The sequence below is a fragment of the Megalobrama amblycephala genome, linkage group LG22 (assembly GCF_018812025.1).
Source record: "Megalobrama amblycephala isolate DHTTF-2021 linkage group LG22, ASM1881202v1, whole genome shotgun sequence".
In the NCBI taxonomy this organism is placed as follows: Eukaryota; Metazoa; Chordata; class Actinopteri; order Cypriniformes; family Xenocyprididae; genus Megalobrama; species Megalobrama amblycephala.
In genome coordinates this window covers 22,744,966-22,765,415 of record NC_063065.1, presented here as the reverse complement: position 1 = coordinate 22,765,415, position 20,450 = coordinate 22,744,966, and the positions used below count along the sequence as shown (strand labels likewise).

The 20,450-nt window shown below is 38.0% G+C and overlaps 3 protein-coding genes, 1 long non-coding RNA gene and 1 gene segment (V, D, J or C); 4 read left to right on the top strand and 1 right to left on the bottom strand.

The window, feature by feature from the left end:
- Window positions 1-20,450, top strand: part of LOC125258304 — a 725,453-nt gene that overhangs the window by 409,263 nt on the left and 295,740 nt on the right.
- The window catches only part of LOC125258325, a 116,476-nt gene that overhangs the window by 18,365 nt on the left and 77,661 nt on the right, over window positions 1-20,450 (bottom strand).
- On the top strand, window positions 3,304-4,807 carry LOC125258312 (catechol O-methyltransferase-like). The gene is made up of 3 exons (XM_048175220.1): window positions 3,304-3,749; window positions 3,841-4,037; window positions 4,362-4,807. The coding sequence occupies exons 1-3, from the start codon at window positions 3,509-3,511 to the stop codon at window positions 4,671-4,673; spliced, it is 750 nt and encodes a 249-aa protein (XP_048031177.1). The 5' UTR covers window positions 3,304-3,508; the 3' UTR covers window positions 4,674-4,807.
- Window positions 9,382-10,348, top strand: LOC125258327 (histone H2B). The gene has a single exon (XM_048175228.1). The coding sequence runs from the start codon at window positions 9,422-9,424 to the stop codon at window positions 9,794-9,796; it is 375 nt and encodes a 124-aa protein (XP_048031185.1). The 5' UTR covers window positions 9,382-9,421; the 3' UTR covers window positions 9,797-10,348.
- On the top strand, window positions 15,493-17,288 carry LOC125258333. The gene is made up of 2 exons (XR_007182584.1): window positions 15,493-15,657; window positions 16,794-17,288. It is a non-coding gene; the product is annotated as an uncharacterized LOC125258333 (long non-coding RNA).

The following is a 20,450-nucleotide window of genomic DNA, read 5'->3' as shown; positions in this document are numbered from 1 at the left end:
GTTGGCGAAAGCTGGTGTTGGGTTCAGATTTTCAATCCTGTGTTTAATTTGAATTAACAGTGTTAACAGTGAGGTAAAACCATTTCCGAGTACCTGACCATTGTCACGGTGATCAGCAAAACTTCGAGGATGATGTTTCGGCAGACTGTGACACATTGTCCGTGGGGTTTAGCTCATATTTCCTTATCTCATACTTGAAATCTTGTTCTCTACACAGTAAATTATAAATGGCTATTTCATGCTTGTAAGAGATCGACTGTCCATGACATCATTAACGGAAGCTTCTGGATCTCCAAGTGGAACCAATTTCTCATTTAGTTTGAAAAGTACATGTGACTGTTGACATCATAAACTGACTGCATGTCTTCAATGACAGTCTGAACGACTGAAGATGGAAGCAATAACTTAATTTCAGCCTGTAATTTCAGATAAAAGAGAACAAGTTTCTCTAAAACTAATGTCTCAATGATATTTTCTGGACTAACCTCCAAATTCTCACTATTTCCAAATACACCAGTATGTTCTTCTGTCATCATATCACTGTCAATATTTTGAAAGCTTTCAGCTTCAGTCACGAGTTATGTGGTAACAATGGATTCACTTAGGTTTACCTCTGTTGAATTTTTATGATTATTAAAAATTGAGGGAACAAAATGGTATATCATGCACGTTTTAGTAAATTGAGGTAACAAATTAGTAAATCGTGCGCAAAATTTAGCCTACTATTTTTTCCTGCATGTCATATCCGGGGCTCCATAGTTGTGGACCCCAGATTGAAAACCGCTTATCGAACATCAGACTTGTCTAAAAGGTGCCCTGTACCTTTAAAGGTGTTATAGAGGATGTTTCCGACGACTGAGAAACCAAAGACTGTTACTGAATTTTTGAAATGAGCGCATGCGTAAGAACAACCCTCCTCCTTCACAGCTCATTTCGAGGGAACGCCTCCCAAAACTCGAGTACTGGAACACGAGTATTTGTTTACCACCGGCATTCGCTGTGTCGTGTTAGTGGATTCATTATTTCAGACTCACCGCAGGTAACTCATAATCTGCAGTTGTTACTCCTGACAAAAACATTGCATGCGGCGCCTGTGGAGTGTGGCAAGTTACTGGAGTGCGCACGTCCTCTATAGCATCTTTAAGGTTGCTCGTACACTTCTGTTATAAACAGGCCTGATCCTCTTGTTTGGTGTGTCAGGTGAGTCCGACAGTAACAGGTGTGAGTTGTATTGACTGAACTCATCACACAGACTGCCATTCTCAAGAGTGCTTTATTGCTCAACCTCCGTTTACAAGCAACATAAAGCAACACAGCTAAATGACACCCTCTGTTGGTTAACTGTTACTATAGTCAGTATCAGTACATGAGTGTCAGCCTCTCTTTATCTTCACACACACACACACACACACACACACACACACACACACAGCGAGAGCTTCGTGTTCATGTCACTGGTAAGTTCTGCACTTATTTGCCATTTTATTTTTTACATGTTTAATTATGATACATAACAATTAGATTTTATGTTTGTCATAGCAAGGCTATTACTCTGTAGAGAAATGATTACTAAGCGATTACTAGCGAGCTTTATTCACTCTAAAATCATGTTGACATGTATATTGTTTATGTCTTGTGACTAAAAGAAAGGTTTAGATCAGTGATCACCAACCTTTTTAAGCCCAAGATTCCTGACCTCGACCTTTTTGAAAGACAATATCTACTTGATAGAAAAAGACAGCCCAGATTGTATTTAGTATTTTTTCATGGCCAATTTAGATTCTGATTTATTTATTTATTTTTTACAAGCATATTGGCCGATTCTGATACTAGTTGCAGATATTTATTATTAATATTATAATAATAAACAAAAATACATAGCCATTTCAAATTAGAGGGAAGCACTGCTTTTTAATCACAATCCAAACAAAGATGCTACGCATGTTGCATGAGCAGTTATTTTTTATTTGACTTAGATTTAATTTCAAGATTTAAAGCAAAAACAGAACGGTTTGACTTTATCTTTGTGAAATTATAAATGCTACACACACAAAAAAGCATGAAACAAAAACAGCAGACTGAATGGGACGTAAATTCACTCTCTGACAGCAGGTGGCGCTTATGGAGCAGCAGTGATACACTGTTTCCTTGGTTACCGCTGTAAACAAAGCTGAACTGCGCTAACAATCAGCTACTTTATTCTGAGGTAAGAGGAAAATAAAATGTCATTGCCATCGAAATCTTTCTGAAGACTGATCTTTTAGAGATGCATTCATATAAGCCCTCACCCCCAATTCATTATTTATATTTTCTTTCTATATTTCGAGCATCGTGAACAGTGAGCTGCTCTGCCTGCTACAGACTTTTCTCCTTTTTGCGTTTGTCTTCAGCGTCTCTGGCCTCTTGTTAACGGCCTTTTACAGATCGCGATCGACGGGTTGGCGACCACTGGTTTAGATCGGTAAATAATAAGTAAATAATCACATATATTTTGGGTGAACTGTCCCTTTAACTACCTGGAACTGCTATTTTTTTTTTTTTTTTTTAGAACATTAAATTCAGCATGAAATAAATACTTCATATGCATTTAAAGTAAAATACATGCTTGTTAACGATTTCTGCATGTGTTTGTTCATTTATAAATAATAATAATAATTTGAACTCATGTTGATTTAAAATGCTGTAACTGAATCTTGGTGAGTTGACACACTTCTCTCTGGTGACGTATGCAGGACTTCTCCAATCATTTAGTCCAATTAAAGTCACCATGAAATATGAATTTTCTGATCATAGACGGAGGGTGAACCAGCTCCAGGGTAAGAGACGTGTTTCCCCTTTAAAAACACATTTACATAGATTTACATTCAATAGTTTCAAGTTAAATATCAACTTACACATCCCAGCATAAACACTCCTGATCAGTTATTTTCTTATTAAAGTATCTACGTTCACAAACCACTCTTAATTTTTATCAGAAAAGCAAGCTTACTGTATGAGGGATTTTGGCACGGCAGTAAAAAAGAGCGCTCCCTTTATAATCAATAAAAATCTGTCATCATCATGATCTCACAAAGTTCTGTTATAATCAATGAAGCTGACGGCACAATGAATCTCTTATTTACAGAACTGTTTGTTATAACGAGAGGATTTTTGAGTGTTTTTGTTCAGTCCTAACTTAAACACCTCTGATTGGCTGTTACATTTTGAAGAAATCAAAATATGTCTGTGATTGGCTTACATTGCTCAATGCTGCTAAAGACGTTGAAAATAGAAACCTTTGATGTTCTCCAGCAAGAAAACACAGATATGCTCTGGATCATTTGCCAAATCTGTTTCACCAGTATGTTATTATTACAGAGAAAACTGATCCTAGACCAGCAGTTATGGGCAGATTTTCCCTCTGAATCAATCAGAAGCAGCAGCAGTGTCTGTCTCTGTCACTTCTTCCATTTGATCATGACTGTAAGGTTTCGCTCCTCTGTTCCTGTTAGGTCACTGATGGTCAGTGATGTCTCTGCTGGTGTTCTCCGTGCCTCTGCTCCTGGTTGTGGCCGTGATGAAGGCTCTTTCCCGTTCACCGCTGTCGGCCCTGTGCCGTCAGGTGTATTCTGGCATACTGAAGCTTTCGCACAGGAAGGTCTGTGTCAGCTCCACTCACGCCTTTGTCTTCTCCAACTGCACCCACGGACAGGCTCAGAGTGTTCTGCTGACCTTTGACCTGTATTCCACCAACATCGGCCCTCAGAAAGGTCAGACAATGGAGTCTGTTGATGCTTTATTTAACAGATAATATTCCTCTAATCTTCTGCTCTGTAGTAACACGTCCTCTTGTCGTTGTAGGAGCGTTTCTGGATGAGATTGTGGCGCGTGAAGCTCCGCTGAGGGTCTTGGAGTTGGGGACACACTGTGGCTACGCTTCAGTCAGGATTCTGCGTCTGCTCCCTCCGTCTGGAAAACTGCTGACTGTAGAGCTGGATCCTCTGACAGCAGATCGAGGGGAGGAGATCATACTAGTGGCAGGCTTCAAAAACCAGCAGGTATTACATCATCGCTAGCACACATAATCCGAACCCCTTCACACGCCGACGATAAATGCAGGATGAACAGAGTCTGATCCCATAGTCTCTCCAATATCAGCTGAAGCAAATATCTCTGAACACGTAAAAAGTCTGTCCCAAAAAGATATTCCAACGCTCACAGTGATGTGTCCAATATTCAAACAGCCACCAAACACTAGTGATCGAAACTTTTACAAATCTGTTATTTTGAATCATTGGTTCAGAGCGTGTTTCAAACTGACAAAGTCACATGATTTCAGTAAACGAGGCCCAAAATCTTAAAATCATCATGTCTTTGCTCAGTTTCAGGTGCTGACATGCTCCTCGGCTGAGGCCATCTCTTCTTTACACTCTCACACTGGGAATGATGGTCTGGATCTGGTTCTAATGGATCATGACCCTGAGCTTTACCTTCAAGACCTGCTGGCCTTACAGAGAGGGAATCTGCTCTCTTCCTCCTGTGTTGTGTTGATCAACAGAGCTCTGACGCCTGGAGCTCGAGACCTTCTGGAGCACGTGACAGCCAGACCGCAGAGCTTCAGCGTGGGCAGACAACTCCATGGACTGATGGAGATACGCTGCCATACAGGAATGAGTCCTAAACCCCAGAACTGAGTTCACATTATAGCACTTCTGGTTCCATCGACACAAAGTCAGTGGGTTTTTGGTTAAATCCCTGAAATAATGTGTGGTTAACACAAGTTCAAGATATTTTCAGGTTTTAATCTACGTTAAACATGTCAAACAGGAAAACTATACTCATTTACTTTCATATGCTTGTTTAATTTTGTCTTCAGATAAGATCTTGCAGTTGTCTTTACTTTATTAGTATGGTGTTTACTGAGGTTTAGTCTTTAAATATCACTTCATACATTAAGCCACATTAAGAGCTTTTTCATGTTAAGTGTTTTAGAAAGTCACAATCCACCTGTACGAAACACATTTACACATTAATCACACACACACACACATATATATATATATATATATCTACATAATCATGAAGGTCTCTAGAATCATTCAGACAAAACAAATCTTACAAGAGATCTATAGTTTTTTTGTACACTTAGTCAAAAGTCCAAGCGGCAACTAGAGGTTCCAGGGTTCAAATGACTTGTAATACGTATATCATTGGGAAATGGGGTGTTAATAGCTTAATGTCAAGGTTACTGGTTTAGTGCATTTTGCTTTCATAATATTTTATATTGTTATATATTATATATTGTATTCATTTATTTATTTTTTAATTATTATTTATATCTATGTGACCCTGGACCACAAAACAGTTGAAATTGAATAAATAAGCTTTCCACTGATGTGTGGTTTGTTAGGATGAGACGATATTTGGCCGAGATTTGAAAATCTGGAAACTGAAGGTGTAAAAAAAAAAAATCAAAATATTGAGAAAATCCCCTTTAAAGTTATCCAAATTAAGTCCTTATCAATGCATATCCACTCACAAAAATACATTATAATATGTTTATGGTAGAACATTTACAAAATATCTTCATGGAACATGATCTTTACTTAATATCCTGATTTTTGGCATAAAAGAAAAAAAAATCGATAATTGTGACCGATACAAAGTATTGTTGGGTATTGCTACAAATATAACCGTGCGACTTGTTTTGTGGTCCAGGGTCACATATAGATGTAATTTTTTTTCTAATGAATAATGTAATTTAACTTTTTGATTCACAATGCCCTGTTGGGAAAACTTAATAGCTGCACTTTGTTCTGCACTTTGTTCCACCACTTCGAAACAAAAAATATTTATTGTGTTTCATATTCAAGAGATTATAAACTAGATGCAGCCTTTTTGGGGTTTGTGTTGAATGTTCTTCGACTTTTATACATAATAAATTAGTTTATGAATAAAGATTGATCTGATGAAAGCAGTTATTTTGAGTTAGATGCCAAAAGTTCTCCTCCTATTCAAATTTGACACTGAAGGGGTGCATACAACATATTTGCCGCACATTCAAATAGGATGAGAAAAAAGAAAAGAAAAAAACAGTGTAAAATAAATGCAGAACATGTTCACATAGATAGATAGATAAAATGCCAAGATCAATCGGTAGTTATTGAAAGATACATATAGATAGATAAATAAAATGCCAAGATCAATCGGTAGTTATTGATTTTTTTTGAATAGAACAACGAAACACAAACCTTTACATTCAATCGCGTTTTTGCTCCCATTTATTTTCACACATTGATCACACAGTGCATACAAAGTTTAGTCCCAAAGAGCGCACAACTGGAGAAATACGCGATTACTTTGATTTCGTTAGACAGAAAAGAAAGCAGGGCCGTACGCAGGGTCAGAAAATGTTTTATGCTAGGGGGGTTCGGGGGCATGCCCCCCCGAGAAAATTGTGATTTCCTTGGTGTACATATGTGCATTTTAAGACGTTTTAAGGCCAACAAATTGGATAACAATAGCTTTAAAACCATGTCAACAAATACATACATGCACGCAGTTTTGAGGCAGCTTTAATCGCATGTTTGGTAATTTCATGACTTCATTTACAACAGAATAACGACGGTGCATGCCCGTAGTTTCTTTAGCGCTTTAGTTTTCCCATAATAAAGTAATATGCAGCGCGCGCCGGCGCATTTGCTCGAGCAATTCTTGGGTTCGCGCCTCGAGCTCAGCTATAGCCTAACGGCTGATTGGAGTTTTACTGACATACCCTGACAACATCTCATCTGACCGCAGTTCACTGTTGTTCAACTGAAGCTACTCGTTTGACTTGCGCCTGGCGCTGAGGCGAAGTCGGAATGCGCGTCTGAAAAGTGTCCCGTTTGTGGTGGACGTAAAGAGACAGTTCTATATAAACGCAGCGTTTTACTTGGCGATGTTTTAAAAAATAATTTTATTTTTGGTATTTTTTTATGCTCTGTTGGTGGTTTGTGGAGTAGCATCACCTGAGGGGGATTAGACAAATGCTGAATTAGAGACGGTAAAAGTGAGTGGGTCCAATATCATTGGTCTTAAAAAGTGGGTGGGTCTTGTCCCACCCACATACAATGGTTCCGACGCCCATGTACAGACATAATACTCTCACATAGGCATCGTAAATCAATATACTAATCATTCCAGATGATTTACCTCAAGCGGTCTGCTTTGAAGTTCTCAGAGGAATAAGACGCGCACCGAAGCATTTCCATTGGCTCCCGTCTGCCGGTATTGGCCAATCACAAAAGTCGATATTGCACAGCCAATATCACTGAATATCCCACTATGTTTTATTATTATAATTACGCTACGTTTATAAGGCTATTATATTGTAGACTATTGAGTGGAGAAAATATAGAAATCATTTTAATTATATATATATATATATATATATATATATATATATATATAAAACCCCTACCCCCCATCATTCAGAGGCGATGCTTCTTCACCGTTGCTTTGAAAAGTGTATTGCGAGAACTCTCTGAACTGCACGCGCGGCACATACACACGTCCAGCTACAATAATGTATCGTATTAATTTGAAACAGCAACCCATAATATTTGTCACAAGCATTGATTAAAACAATGATGACAATAATCACATAAAAAAAACGACTTAAATTCTGGACCTTTGGCAGTGAGGGGGGGTTCGTTCGAACCACCCGAACCCCCCCTGCCTACGGGCATGCACTATTAACAGAACTATATGCATGAATCCATTCATAAAAATGGGCACAAATTAGATATTTAGCTCATCCACAGTTTTATCAAATCTTCTAGCTACTCTCTAATAGCAGCATGGTCTGTTTGAAACTTTTAGCGCAGGATGAAGGCCAGAGAAGAGATTAATGTTTATGCAGGTGCAGATTCAGCTAAGAGACCTACAGTTTAAATCCCAGAGGCCTGAAATCATTTATATTCTGCACATATATCTGAACTGTCTAATAAATATAATAAACTGTCACATTTTATTGTCATTCAGTATCTCTGTATATGATATGACAATCTTATAATATTATCTTTGTCAAATAAATCTTATAAAACTTAATTTTTCATACTAAACAAAGCACAGGCCTCGTTAGATCAGTGTTAGGGTGAAATCACAGTGTTTTGTGCTCGAACTATATTGAGGGGAGGGGCGTGTTGCGCCTTGTGACGCGGTGCTGGTTTCTCTCAGGTCCTGTAAGCAACTGTAAAAGTCCTTCTACTAAAACACTCATCTATCATTCTTTATCATCGTTTGATAGAGTTGTGTTAAACATGTCTGGAAGAGGCAAAGGCGGTAAAGGGCTCGGAAAAGGAGGCGCCAAGCGTCACCGTAAAGTTCTGCGCGATAACATCCAGGGAATCACCAAACCCGCCATCCGTCGTCTCGCTCGCCGTGGCGGTGTCAAGCGCATCTCCGGTCTGATCTACGAGGAGACCCGCGGAGTGTTGAAGGTGTTTCTGGAGAACGTCATCCGCGATGCCGTCACCTACACCGAGCACGCCAAGAGAAAGACCGTGACCGCCATGGATGTTGTGTACGCGCTGAAGCGACAGGGACGCACTCTGTACGGCTTCGGAGGATAAACTTCTGAAACCAGGAACAACTACACCAACCCAACGGCTCTTTTAAGAGCCACCCACTCTCTCACACAAAGAGCCATATAGAAGTTTAGTTGATAAAAGTTTTTTTTTTTTTTTTTTTTTATTGAAAATTTTACCTTTGTTTCTTGGATTCAGAGAAAATGTTACTAAACATAAACTATTTCACAGTAAAATATCCGGATTAGTAATAACTTCTTTTAGTTCTCTTTAATGATACCCAGAATATGTTGGTTTAAGTGGCGCACAAAAGACCTTTTGTAATATTACACAATGTTTAAAGATATAACTAACTTTAAATTAGATCAGAATGGGACTAAAGTTTTCAGAGTTCAAAATGCAGAAAACATTAACGAAACTGGTATTTGTTTTACACAAACGGACTTTTCTTTATTATTCGCGTAGTTTAAACAGATTGATGAATCAATGAAGTCTCGAGGAAAAACTGCTTTTAAAGGATGTTTGACAGATAATGGTCTCTTTCCTCCAACACTCCCTCAATGGGTCTAAAGGGCTTTAAAATCACACGATGTTTCACAATATTTGTATAGAATCGCTTATTTTCTCAAACTAATCATAAAAAGAGCGGGAGACGAAACAAAGGACACAGTCAGGGTGTAGTTCAAACTTTAAGCGGTTGGCGGCGGCGCATGTGATTGGCTCTTATTCCGCTCGTGACGCTTGGCTTTTTAAAAGAGGCAATCAGATAGTTCCTGTATCTCTTTGAAAATTAGCATAGGGCGGTGAATAAATATCTCTGTGTCGCTTCTGTCCTCATATTGCTTTAGAGAAGTTTGTGTTCAAAAAGCATCATGCCTGAACCAGCAAAGTCCGCGCCTAAGAAGGGCTCCAAGAAGGCCGTCACGAAGACCGCCGGTAAGGGAGGAAAGAAGCGCAAGAGGTCCAGGAAGGAGAGCTACGCTATCTACGTCTACAAAGTCCTGAAGCAGGTTCATCCTGACACCGGCATCTCTTCCAAGGCGATGGGCATCATGAACTCTTTCGTCAACGACATCTTCGAGCGCATCGCCGGTGAGTCGTCTCGTCTCGCTCACTACAACAAGCGCTCCACCATCACTTCTAGAGAGATCCAGACCGCCGTGCGTCTGCTGCTGCCCGGAGAGCTGGCCAAACACGCCGTGTCCGAGGGCACCAAGGCCGTCACCAAGTACACCAGCTCCAAGTAGAGATTCAACCGAGACTCTCAGCGACCCAAAGGCTCTTTTAAGAGCCACCCAACTTCTCCATTAAAGAGCTTCTGTTTGTAGAATCTGTTTAGAACTAAATGTGATGTATCGAAAATTCGAGTTGGAAATAGGTGGACTTTCTAAACTCTCATGATTGTAACTTCATGCACGTCTAATCCAGATAAACTATGGCTGTTTGGAATGACGTGGATAAAGGAACATAGTTTACAGTTTTGGACAAATTAATTTAAATGCACAGCTGAAATCTCAATTTTAGCCCTCAAATGTTGTTACAAATCGTGTACTTTTATTGCTGTTAAAGCACTTCAAGCTTGAGCTCATTAATAACACTTGCTCCATCATGAGAAATCTGCATATTAATGTGGATCAAGTTTACTTTATAATCACATGCTTTGTAAATGCATGAAGTTCATTACTGTAGATGGGAACATTTGGGCCTAGTTAAGTTGACTTCTGATTCTCATAGTAATATTATTTTAGTGAAATTCACTTGTCAGGAGGGTGTTTTTACAATAAAGTCTGATAAATCTTGCCTTTTTTTTTTTTTTTTTTTTAAGAAATATCTTCCAACTAACTTGTCAAATGATGGCTGAAGCATCTAAGACTGAAGGACAATAATGAGAACTGAATATTACTGGAGCAGCTATTATAATGCTCAATGAAAGAAATCTGGTTGACAAACATTAGTGATAATATAGCATATTGAGAGGTTTATAGCATTTTGAGAAAGCCGGTCATTTTTGACCTGGAACACTAGTGTGACTTAGTGCCATTTTGTACAAAATAAAAGCATTTCAAAACAAGCTTCCTAGTTAAACATTAAAGCATGGTCCATGTACATTTTGATAGTTTGTTTTCCAATTTGAAATGAAATAAGCAGAAACGACAAAAAACGACCCTTTGTTTTTTTGTTTTGTTTTTTTTTTGTTGTTTTTTGTTTTGTTTAACGAAAAAATGTAGAGTGTCTTCGGCTTGCAGAGCTTTGACTTGATCCCATAGGGCCATGGGTGTGTTCATGGTCCTGAGATATGTTAAAATGACAGGAAGGTTGCTCAGGAGTGCACTGACAGACTTCACTTGGCATGCCCATCTTGTTGTGGAGAGCTGTACAAGTTCACATGGATTTAATCCAAGTTGTTTCTGGATTTCTACAAACTTGTTGTGATTCACAAGGGAACTGCTGAAAAATGTGTACACATTCTCCGGTAATTCGAGGAATGCAGTAGCTTCAGGTATAGCTTTGCACGTATGGCATAGGACAGCGGTTCCCAAACTTTTTTCCCTGCGCACCCCCTTCTATGTCCCAACCGGGTTGGCGCACCCCCAATCCCCACTTCAAAAAAAAAAAAAATGCCTTGCTTTCCTAAAAAGGTGGTTACTGCCACAATGCGATGAAGGTATTGGTGCCTCTCTGATATCTCTGCTGCACTAGCCATTTTCAGCTGCTCAATTACATCCCCTTGAGTTTCCGTGCTTTTAAAACTCTGCCAACATGTGATGGTAAACGTATGGAGGGCAGAATTCTCATGCTCCCGAAAGGATTCCAAAACCCTCTTCCAATTTGAAAACCCGGAGCTACTTAGGGCATCTTTATTGTTGCTAATGTTCTGCCTTCCATGAAGATGACAAGAGAAGCAAAATGCGGAGTTTCGCACTACAGAGTACTCCAACCATTTAAACTGCTCAAACCAATTTTTGTTAAAGGTGCTGTAGAACATGTTTTCAAAAAATGTAATATAAGTCTAAGGTGTCCCCTGAATGTGTCTGGTAAGCTTCAGCTCAAAATACCCCACAGATTTATTTATTTTTTAATTCATTTTTTTAACTGCCTATTTTGGGGCATCATTAAATATGCGCCGATTCAGGCTGCGGCCCCTTTAAATTCTCGTGCTCCCCTCCCCCGAGCTTGCGCTTGCCTTAAACAGCATAAACAAAGTTCACACAGCTAATATAACCCTCAAAATGGATCTTTACAAAGTGTTCGTCATGCAGCATGTCTAATCGCATAAGTATGGTATTTATTTGGATGTTTACATTTGATTATGAATGAATTTGAGGCTGTGCTCCGTGGCTAAAGCTAACATTACACACTGTTGGAGAGATTTATAAAGAATGAAGTTGTGTTTATGCATTATACAGACTGCAAGTGTTTAAAAATGAAAATAGCGACGGTTCTTGTCTCCGTGAATACAGTAAGAAACGATGTTAACTTTAACCACATTTAACAGTACATTTAGCAACATGCTAACGAAACATTTAGAAAGACAATTTACAAATATCACTAAAGATATCATGGATCATGTCAGTTATTATTGCTCCATCTGCCATTTCTCGCTGTTGTCCTTGCTTGCTTACCTAGCCCTTTCATGCATAGAGGGCACTACAGTGGACAGCTATTCAATAGTTGTTTTCTCCTATATAAATGAGTCTGAATGTCAGATTTGCACATCAGTCACTACATTGGACGCTCATTTGTCATGCAATACACTGCCACCCACTGGTCAACTTTTGCAAGTGCAAAAAAAAATTCTCTAAAACAAGATGGCAGACAGAATAGCACATGTGCCTTGCAGGGGAGGAATGTCTGTCCATTCCTTCTATTCTAGCAGACCCTTGCAGGTACAAAAAATATGAGGACATCAAGCAACAACTAAGAAGCAATATAATTGTTAAAATATCCAAGTATTGATTTTGTGATTTGAGGAAATTGTGATTAATCATGTGTCCACTCAAGTGGACATCATGCATCGCTGGCTATATTTAGAATACAATTTATAGTATTGCTTTTTTTTATTTATTTATTTTTTTAAATATGCCATCTGCAGTAATGTTTTGGCAGAAAATCAATTTAATTTTTATTATAGCAATATTTTGTGCATATTAGTTTTATCATGAGAGTGATGATCCTTGAAAAAAACTCTATAAACTGTACTATTAATTGTAGTCTAAATATAGCCAGTGATGCATGATGTCCACACATGATTAATCAATTTCCTCAAATCACAAAATCAATACTTGGATATTTTAAAAATGATATTGCTCCTTGATGTCCTCATGTTTTTTAGTCAATACAGTGGCAGTGGACCCTAATGTGTCATGCAATACACTGCCACCAACTGGTCAACTTTTGCAAGTGCAAAAAAAAAAAAAAAAAAAACAGATTGTTAAAAGTTCTGGAATATGTTCAAAATACATGAACACAATGTTAAAGAGCAAAAAAACATGTTTTATAGTGTTTACAATATTTATTTTTAATAATTGTTTTCTCAAACACATATTTCATTGGTTCCTCAAATGCGCGTTGTCCACTCTAGTGGACATTTCACCAACTCCTTGAAAAATGCATGTTTGAAAAAAATGAAGGTGATTTTTTTTTTCATGCCTAAAGAGTAATAAAAACACTTTTGAAAAAAATCCTGAAGTAGCCTTTCACAATTCGCATATGAAAGGGCTAGTCTGATGATTCAGCTGTGCACATCCAGACTTCCTGCCCTTGTGTAATGCCTTGAACATGAGCTGGCATATGCAAATATTGGGGGCGTACATATTAATGATCCCGACTGTTACATAACAGTCAGTGTTATGTTGAGATTTGCCTGTTTTTTGGAGGTCTTTTAAACAAATGAGATTTATATAAGAAGGAGGAAACAATGGTGTTTGAGACTCACTGTATGTCATTTCCATGTACCGAACTCTTGTTATTCAACTATGCCGAGGTAAATTCAATTTTTAATTCTAGGGCACCTTTAAAAGCTCTTTGCTGTGCTCCAAACTGGCTGAGGGGGTATTGTGTGAGATAGACCTGCCTTGGGCCACTTTCTGGAGTTCCTAGATCATTATTCCCTTGCTGTGATGCCTGTTCTTTCTGATGCCCTTTCCTAGCTGATTCTTCCCTAGCTGAATCTGTGTGACAAAATAGATGCTCAATCAAAACATAGATGTATACGAAATCTATGATAACATTTTTAGCCCCTTATAATAAAGTGACATCCAGACAGCGCCTTGCAAAGGTGTTATTAATTTTACTTTACAACGATACCTAATTATTTTTGTTACAATTATACTGTTAAAAGGTGCCCTAGAACGCATTTTCACAAGATGTAATATAAGTCTAAGGTGTCCCCTGAATGTGTCTGTGAAGTTTCAGCTCAAAATACCCCATAGATTTTTTTTTTTAAATTAATTTTTTTAACTGCCTATTTTGGGGCATCATTATAAATGTGCCGATTCAGGCTGCTTCCCCTTTAAATGCTCACGCTCCCCGCCCCGAGCTCTCGACTCTATAAATGTATTACATAAAGTTCACACAGCTAATATAACCCTCAAAATGGATCTTTACAAAATGTTCATCATGCATGCTGCATGCATGCATTGGATCATGTGAGTATAGTATTTATTTGGATGTTTACATTTGATTCTGAATGAGTTTGATAGTGCTCCGTGGCTAAAGCTAACATTACACACTGTTGGAGAGATTTATAAAGGATGAAGTTGTGTTTATGAATTATACAGACTGCAAGTGTTTAAAAAATGAAAATAATGGCAGTCTTGTCTCTATGAATACAGTAAGAAATTATGATAACTTTAACCACATTTAACAGTACATTAGCAACATGCTAATGAAACATTTAGAAAGACAATTTACAAATATCACTAAAAATATCATGTTATCATGGATCATGTCAGTTATTATCGCTCCATCTGCCATTTTTCGCTGTTGTTATTGCTTGCTTACCTAGTCTGATGATTCAGCTGTGCACATCCAGACGTTAATACTGGCTTGTGTAATGCCTTGAACATGGGCTGGCATATGCAAATATTGGGGGCGTACATATTAATGTATATTAATGTTACGTAACAGTCAGTGTTATGTTGAGATTTGCCTGTTCTTCGGAGGTCTTTCAGACAAATCAAATTTACATAAGAAGGAGGAAACAATGGAGTTTGAGACTCACTGTATGTCATTTCCATGTACTGAACTCTTGTTATTCAGCTATGCCAAGGTAAATTCAATTTTCAATTTTTCTATGGCACCTTTAAAAAATTGGTTAAGTGTAAGTGTACTTCTGGAAAGTATTTAATATGGGGGAAAACACACAGCATCCATAAAATGCATGTGAAATTATACTGCAGATTGAATGGGTTTTCCCCTCTGCCTCTGCTTTTCCACTTTAACAATCTTCAGTATCTGTCCATTTTCTCACCTGGTTCTTCTTGTTCTCTCTCTCTCTCTCTTTCTCTGTCCTCTCTCTCTCCATGTTCCTCTCTCTGTCCTTGCACTACAATCACACAAAAAGCCTACTTTATTTAAAGGTGCTCTAAGCGATGTCACATGTTTTTAGGCCAAAACATTTTTTGTCACATACCGCAAACATCTCCTCACTATCCCTAGCTGCCTGTTCCCTGAACACACTGTAAAAAAAAAAAAAAAAACGCGGTCTCTGTAGTCGCCACAAGCTCCAAAAACGGCAACAAAAACTACCTGGTGCAGCCTGGACCACAAAACATAATAAACATGCTCCAGCCAATAACCGACAAGAATGATTTTAAATGCGCGTTCATGACTGTTTCAGGAAGCACGGAGGGGAAGGGGAGGAGGAACAGATCATCAGATATATTTCTATTAAACAGTGTTATATCAGAAATCATTTAGTCCAAACTGAATGTTGTGAGTGTTGAGAAGATGTGAGTTTCTTCTAATATCAGTGTGTTGAAGTGTTGTTTCTCTCTCTCTGCTGGAGTTTGTGTTCACTCGAGTGGAATAGAGGTTTTTGTACGACCGTTTCATTAGATTGTATCACTGTGGTACACATTCGGTGGAGGAACTAAACTGGTGCTCGGTAAGTCTATTTAATTCCTTTTAATTAACAAGAACAACATATTAATAAATTAGTAAATATTGTGGTAATGCTTTACTTGGATTTAGTCCTTTTATTAACTATTAAAAAAATAAAAATACAATTTCAGAAAGTGTTTTACAGAAACAAGAAAATAATGATAATTAATATATTGTGGTGAAACTTTACTTGAAGTCTTTATGTATAATGCGGTATAAAAGTATCCGAAATATAGATTTTAATGCCTCTTATCTTTTCATAAATTATTGTAACCAAATGTAAACTAAACAATATTTGCAAATTCCTTGTTACATCTGAAATTGGTTGTTTCTCATGTGTTTTAATACATTATACTTTACAAAGGTGTAACAATGAGTAAATACTATTATGATTATAACTGTGGTCATAATTATTCATGAGATCATACTATAATGTGTTTAACAAAGCTTAATTAATGCATTAAAATACTTTTATAGTATATTGCGTATAAAGGCTTTAAGTAAAGTGACAATGATAATGTTTTATAATTATTTAATCTAAAACAATGATATTATTATGTTTATAAGTTAAGAAAAACAGCATTATTTCTTTCAACAAAAAAAAAATACAAACATATTTCCATAATGTTTCTCACTGAGTTTAATCTGTTTGGTTTAATTTTCTTCATTCATTTCTACACTGAGTTCATATATAGTTCATCTTTTACTGTAGATATCATACATGGTGTCAGAATGTAAATGTGGTTACTTTCTGTATTTCATCAATGATACAGAATCTCTTTTGCTCATGTTGTGCTTATAATTCAATGCTTTTTAATAAAATACATAAATGTATGTAATTTATTGTTTTCTATTTTGAAATTGAGTGACATTTGAATTGAATATCTCACTTAAGTAAAAATGCAAAAACTGCTGGAATTAAATCAGTCAGTATGTTAGTATGTTTATTTTCATTCATGAAGTTTAATTTAAATGTATATAGTGATTGTGTAGTTTGTATATTGTATATTATATCAGCTCTAGTGATGTTGAATATCATGAAGGATCAGATTGTCGTGATTTCTGCCGCTGTTGAAATGCTGTGAGTGAAACAGTGTGTTTTCTTTGTGTTTGTGAATGTGTTGTGTTTGTCTCCTGCAGCTGGTCCCACAGTGAAGCCCTCAGTGTCTCTGCTGCCGCCCTCTTCTCTGCAGATCTCTGGAGACTCAGCCGCACTGCTCTGCCTGCTCAGCTCTTACTCTCCACAGGGGGCGCTGGTGAGCTGGACACTGGACGGGTCAGAGGTCACCGAGGGGGTCGTGACCAGCGCAGAGAGCCAGCGGGACGGCCGCTACAGCCGCAGTAGCGTCCTGACCCTCAGCAAAGCACGCTGGGAAGAGGGAGAGGTGTACGTCTGCAGAGTAACACATGATGGAGCTCCTCATGAGGTCTCGTTCCACAAGAGCTCTGAGTGCTGATGTTTCTCTCCTGAAGATGAGCCGTATCTGAGTGTCCTGTGTCAGGCAGGATTCACATGAGTCTAGTGCTGCAGCTGTAGTGATTTACAACTCAATACTGAAAGAGAGCTGGCGTGTCAAAGCACTGTGTGATCTTTCAATCTGCTGTAACATTCAATAAAGCTTCTCAACAAGTTCACTTTGTGTCTGACAACATCATTCAACTAACAGATGAAGATGCAGGTGCTTTTCACAAGCTTGATGTAGCAGGAAATAAAGTCAAATAAAGCTCTTGGGGTTTGAACATGGTCTCTGGAGACAGAGCTGCTCTATTCTGAGAGGATCACAATCACTCCACCCTGACAATGCAAATGGGCTTTTCAGTCTCACTGTTTGATTGGTCACATGATCTGGACTGGAACACACCAGTTTCACTTCTGCTGAAAATGTCACGATGAAAATAGATATATGAAAATGTCATGAAAATCAACTGAATTCAGTCTGTTCAGTTTGATTGACAGGGATCATATATTACACCTAAAACATGATGATCATATTAAACACTGACTCATTCTCTTCAGAAACACAAGATTGATGTTGATTTAGATGATCTAGTGTTATTAGTGTTTGTCTGTGATCAGTGTTGTGTGTGATTGTGTTGTATGAGCAGCTGCAGCTGAAAGTCATGTTTGTTGGTTGATGAAGAAGAGCTCTTGATCATGTCATGTTCAGTTCATAGAGCTATAAACACATTCAGAGCAGTGAAGCATGTGCCGCTCATGTAAAACACCCTCTGAATGCAAAAGACAGAAGAGAGATCAGGACCATATACATTCAGAGTCCAATAGTTTTACTGACAGGGTTAAAAGAAAGGCTTTACATCACCAAATCACAGTAACAGTAAATATACAGAGTCAGACACACACATTCACACATCATTCTCTACAGGACACAACTGAATGATTCCTGCTGTATCAGTATCAATGATCTTGCTGCTCAACATTCAAACACTTGTCTATTGTTTGCTGTAGCAGTGCAGTGTACTTTCAGAAACCCTCCACCTCCCCCAGCTCCACCTGTCCAGATCTGCTATGGGGTGATTCATGTTTGCTCGTACAGCAGCAGCATGTTGTGTGTGTTGGCAGTGGAAAGTCCTGTACTCTACAGCAGATATAATCAACAGCAGCAGACCAAACACATGAACATTGTCATATTCATTACCATCACAAACTCTCCAAGAATTGTCATGTCAGAAATCTAGTTCAGTCATGAAACTGAAGATGGCACAGGCTTCGATCGGTCCTTTACATGCAGTCTGTAATCGATCACATCAATACCAAATGACTCAGGCTGATTGGTCTCTGCTGATCCTGCAGCCAATGAGATCCCTTCTCAACATTTAATAGTCTGGTTCAGTGTTTGCTGTAGGCTAGTCCTGCATCTATAAGAGTTCCTCAGAAATTCAGACGCTTAAGAGAAGTCAACAATGTTTTACCATTCCAGATACAATGTTACAAACAAAATGCAAATGTTTTGAAGATGTTCAATATGAAATCATCTAATACCATTAAATATGAAGTGTCTTCATAATAATTTGTGTTATTTTATTAAATTATAGGGCTTGTTTTGTTTGTTTTTATTTAACTCTTGTGGGTCCTGATAATATATCCATCATGAAATGTGGATAAACAGAAAAGGCTGCACCACTTCAGCCCCTCATTTCATTGAACAGACGTGTCATATATAGATCCGGTGTGAAGTCCAAAAACGTTTTATGTTGTCCTGAGGGTGACACCATGCCATAGAGGAATAAAGAAACAATTCTATAAGTGAGTTAACTTCAGCAAAACTTGTATGTAATGTTGTATTTTCAGTGGTTTAATCGGGAACAATTACTGGGACACCATAGGAAGATTTATTGTTTCCTCTTTAAGCATTTGCGCTCATGCTGTATGTCGACGGGGAAGCAGAGGTCGTTTTGCTGTTTCACATTTATCCTGTATTTGCTTTACTGTCTCTTTATATATATCATAATCGCTGTATTTATGATGTTAGAACATTGTTAAGAGTTTCTGTCATAATGTGCATCAGTGTGATCAGTGAATTTTCCTTTAAAGTGTTGCTTTTAACCAGTGAATTTTAGCATCTCATTTTCACTGAGTGTCTTTCTATGCAGGGATGAGAGAGTAGACCTTCTGATGTGTGTAAACTAATCTTACCTCACAGGTTATGATTTGATGAAGGAGGAGGCCATCAAGTAAAAAAGGTTGAGAAACACTACACTAGTGTCATCACATCGACACAACGTCAAAGTGACTGACAGATAGAGAACTCAGTTATGTTACAGACACGCCATCTAGTGATGAAGCATGGAAGTGCAATTAAAGTGACGGACTTTCCTGCAGTTAGATTACATTATAGTGGAAAGGTTTTGCAGGACCACCTGCAAAACACCACTAACATTTTATACAATATAAAGATTGTGTTACATGCTTAGTATATCAAAATAAATACATAATGTTTCTGAAAGGTTTGATACACCATTGTGTTGTTTGTGATCCTCCATCAGCAGCTGCATTGAACACTTTCTATCATTCATTCTACACTGTTCTGGGCTCATTATTAGTTCATGTAATAAACTGCAGCAGCTCTTTGGTTTCATTGTGTTTCTGAATGACACAATATCAGTGTTCAGGGTGGAAGATTTCTCAGTTCTCTGGTACTGAACAACATTCATGAGCTCCAGCAGCATTAAAACACACTGTGCTCTTCTACTGTGAGGAACTGCAGTGTCAGTAATGGAGCGTCTAACAGTTCAGTTCAACAGCCTTTACTGAGATACTGCAGCTGACTGAATGTGTCGTCATGTTACAGTTCATAACAAACTCACTTCAACTGTCAGACTGATCAGTGATGGCATCAGAGTCATCAGCTCTATTTATTAAAGGGTTAGTTCACCTAAAAATTAAATTTATGTCATTAATTACTCACCATCATGTCGTTCCACGTCCGTAAGACCTTCGGAAGATATTTTGATGAAATCCGAGAGTTTTTTTTTTTTTTTATCCTCCATTGAAAGCAAGGAAATTTCCATCATTCAAGGTCCAGAAAGGTAGTAAAGACTACGTTAAAACAGTCGACATGACTGCAGTGGTTCACCCTTAATATTATGAAGCGATGAGAATATTTTTTGTGCACAAAAACAAAACAAAAATAACAATTTTATTCAACAAATTCGTCTCTCCCCTGTAATTCTCCTACGCTATTTACAACCTGGTCTCATGGAAAGATGTACCTGTTGGAACATTTTCACAAGACACAAAAATATGTCAGTACATGTCACTGCAGTTTCCAACAGAAA

What these genes read in the sequence shown, in the direction of transcription:
- LOC125258312 (XM_048175220.1), top strand. Translation starts at nt 3,509, where the DNA reads ATGTCTCTGCTGGTGTTCTCCGTGCCTCTGCTCCTGGTTGTGGCCGTG. An exon ending in CAACATCGGCCCTCAGAAAG is followed by an intron (nt 3,750 to 3,840) that starts GTCAGACAATGG and finishes TTGTCGTTGTAG; the next exon opens with GAGCGTTTCTGGATGAGATT. An exon ending in CAGGCTTCAAAAACCAGCAG is followed by an intron (nt 4,038 to 4,361) that starts GTATTACATCAT and finishes GTCTTTGCTCAG; the next exon opens with TTTCAGGTGCTGACATGCTC.
- LOC125258327 (XM_048175228.1), top strand. Translation starts at nt 9,422, where the DNA reads ATGCCTGAACCAGCAAAGTCCGCGCCTAAGAAGGGCTCCAAGAAGGCC.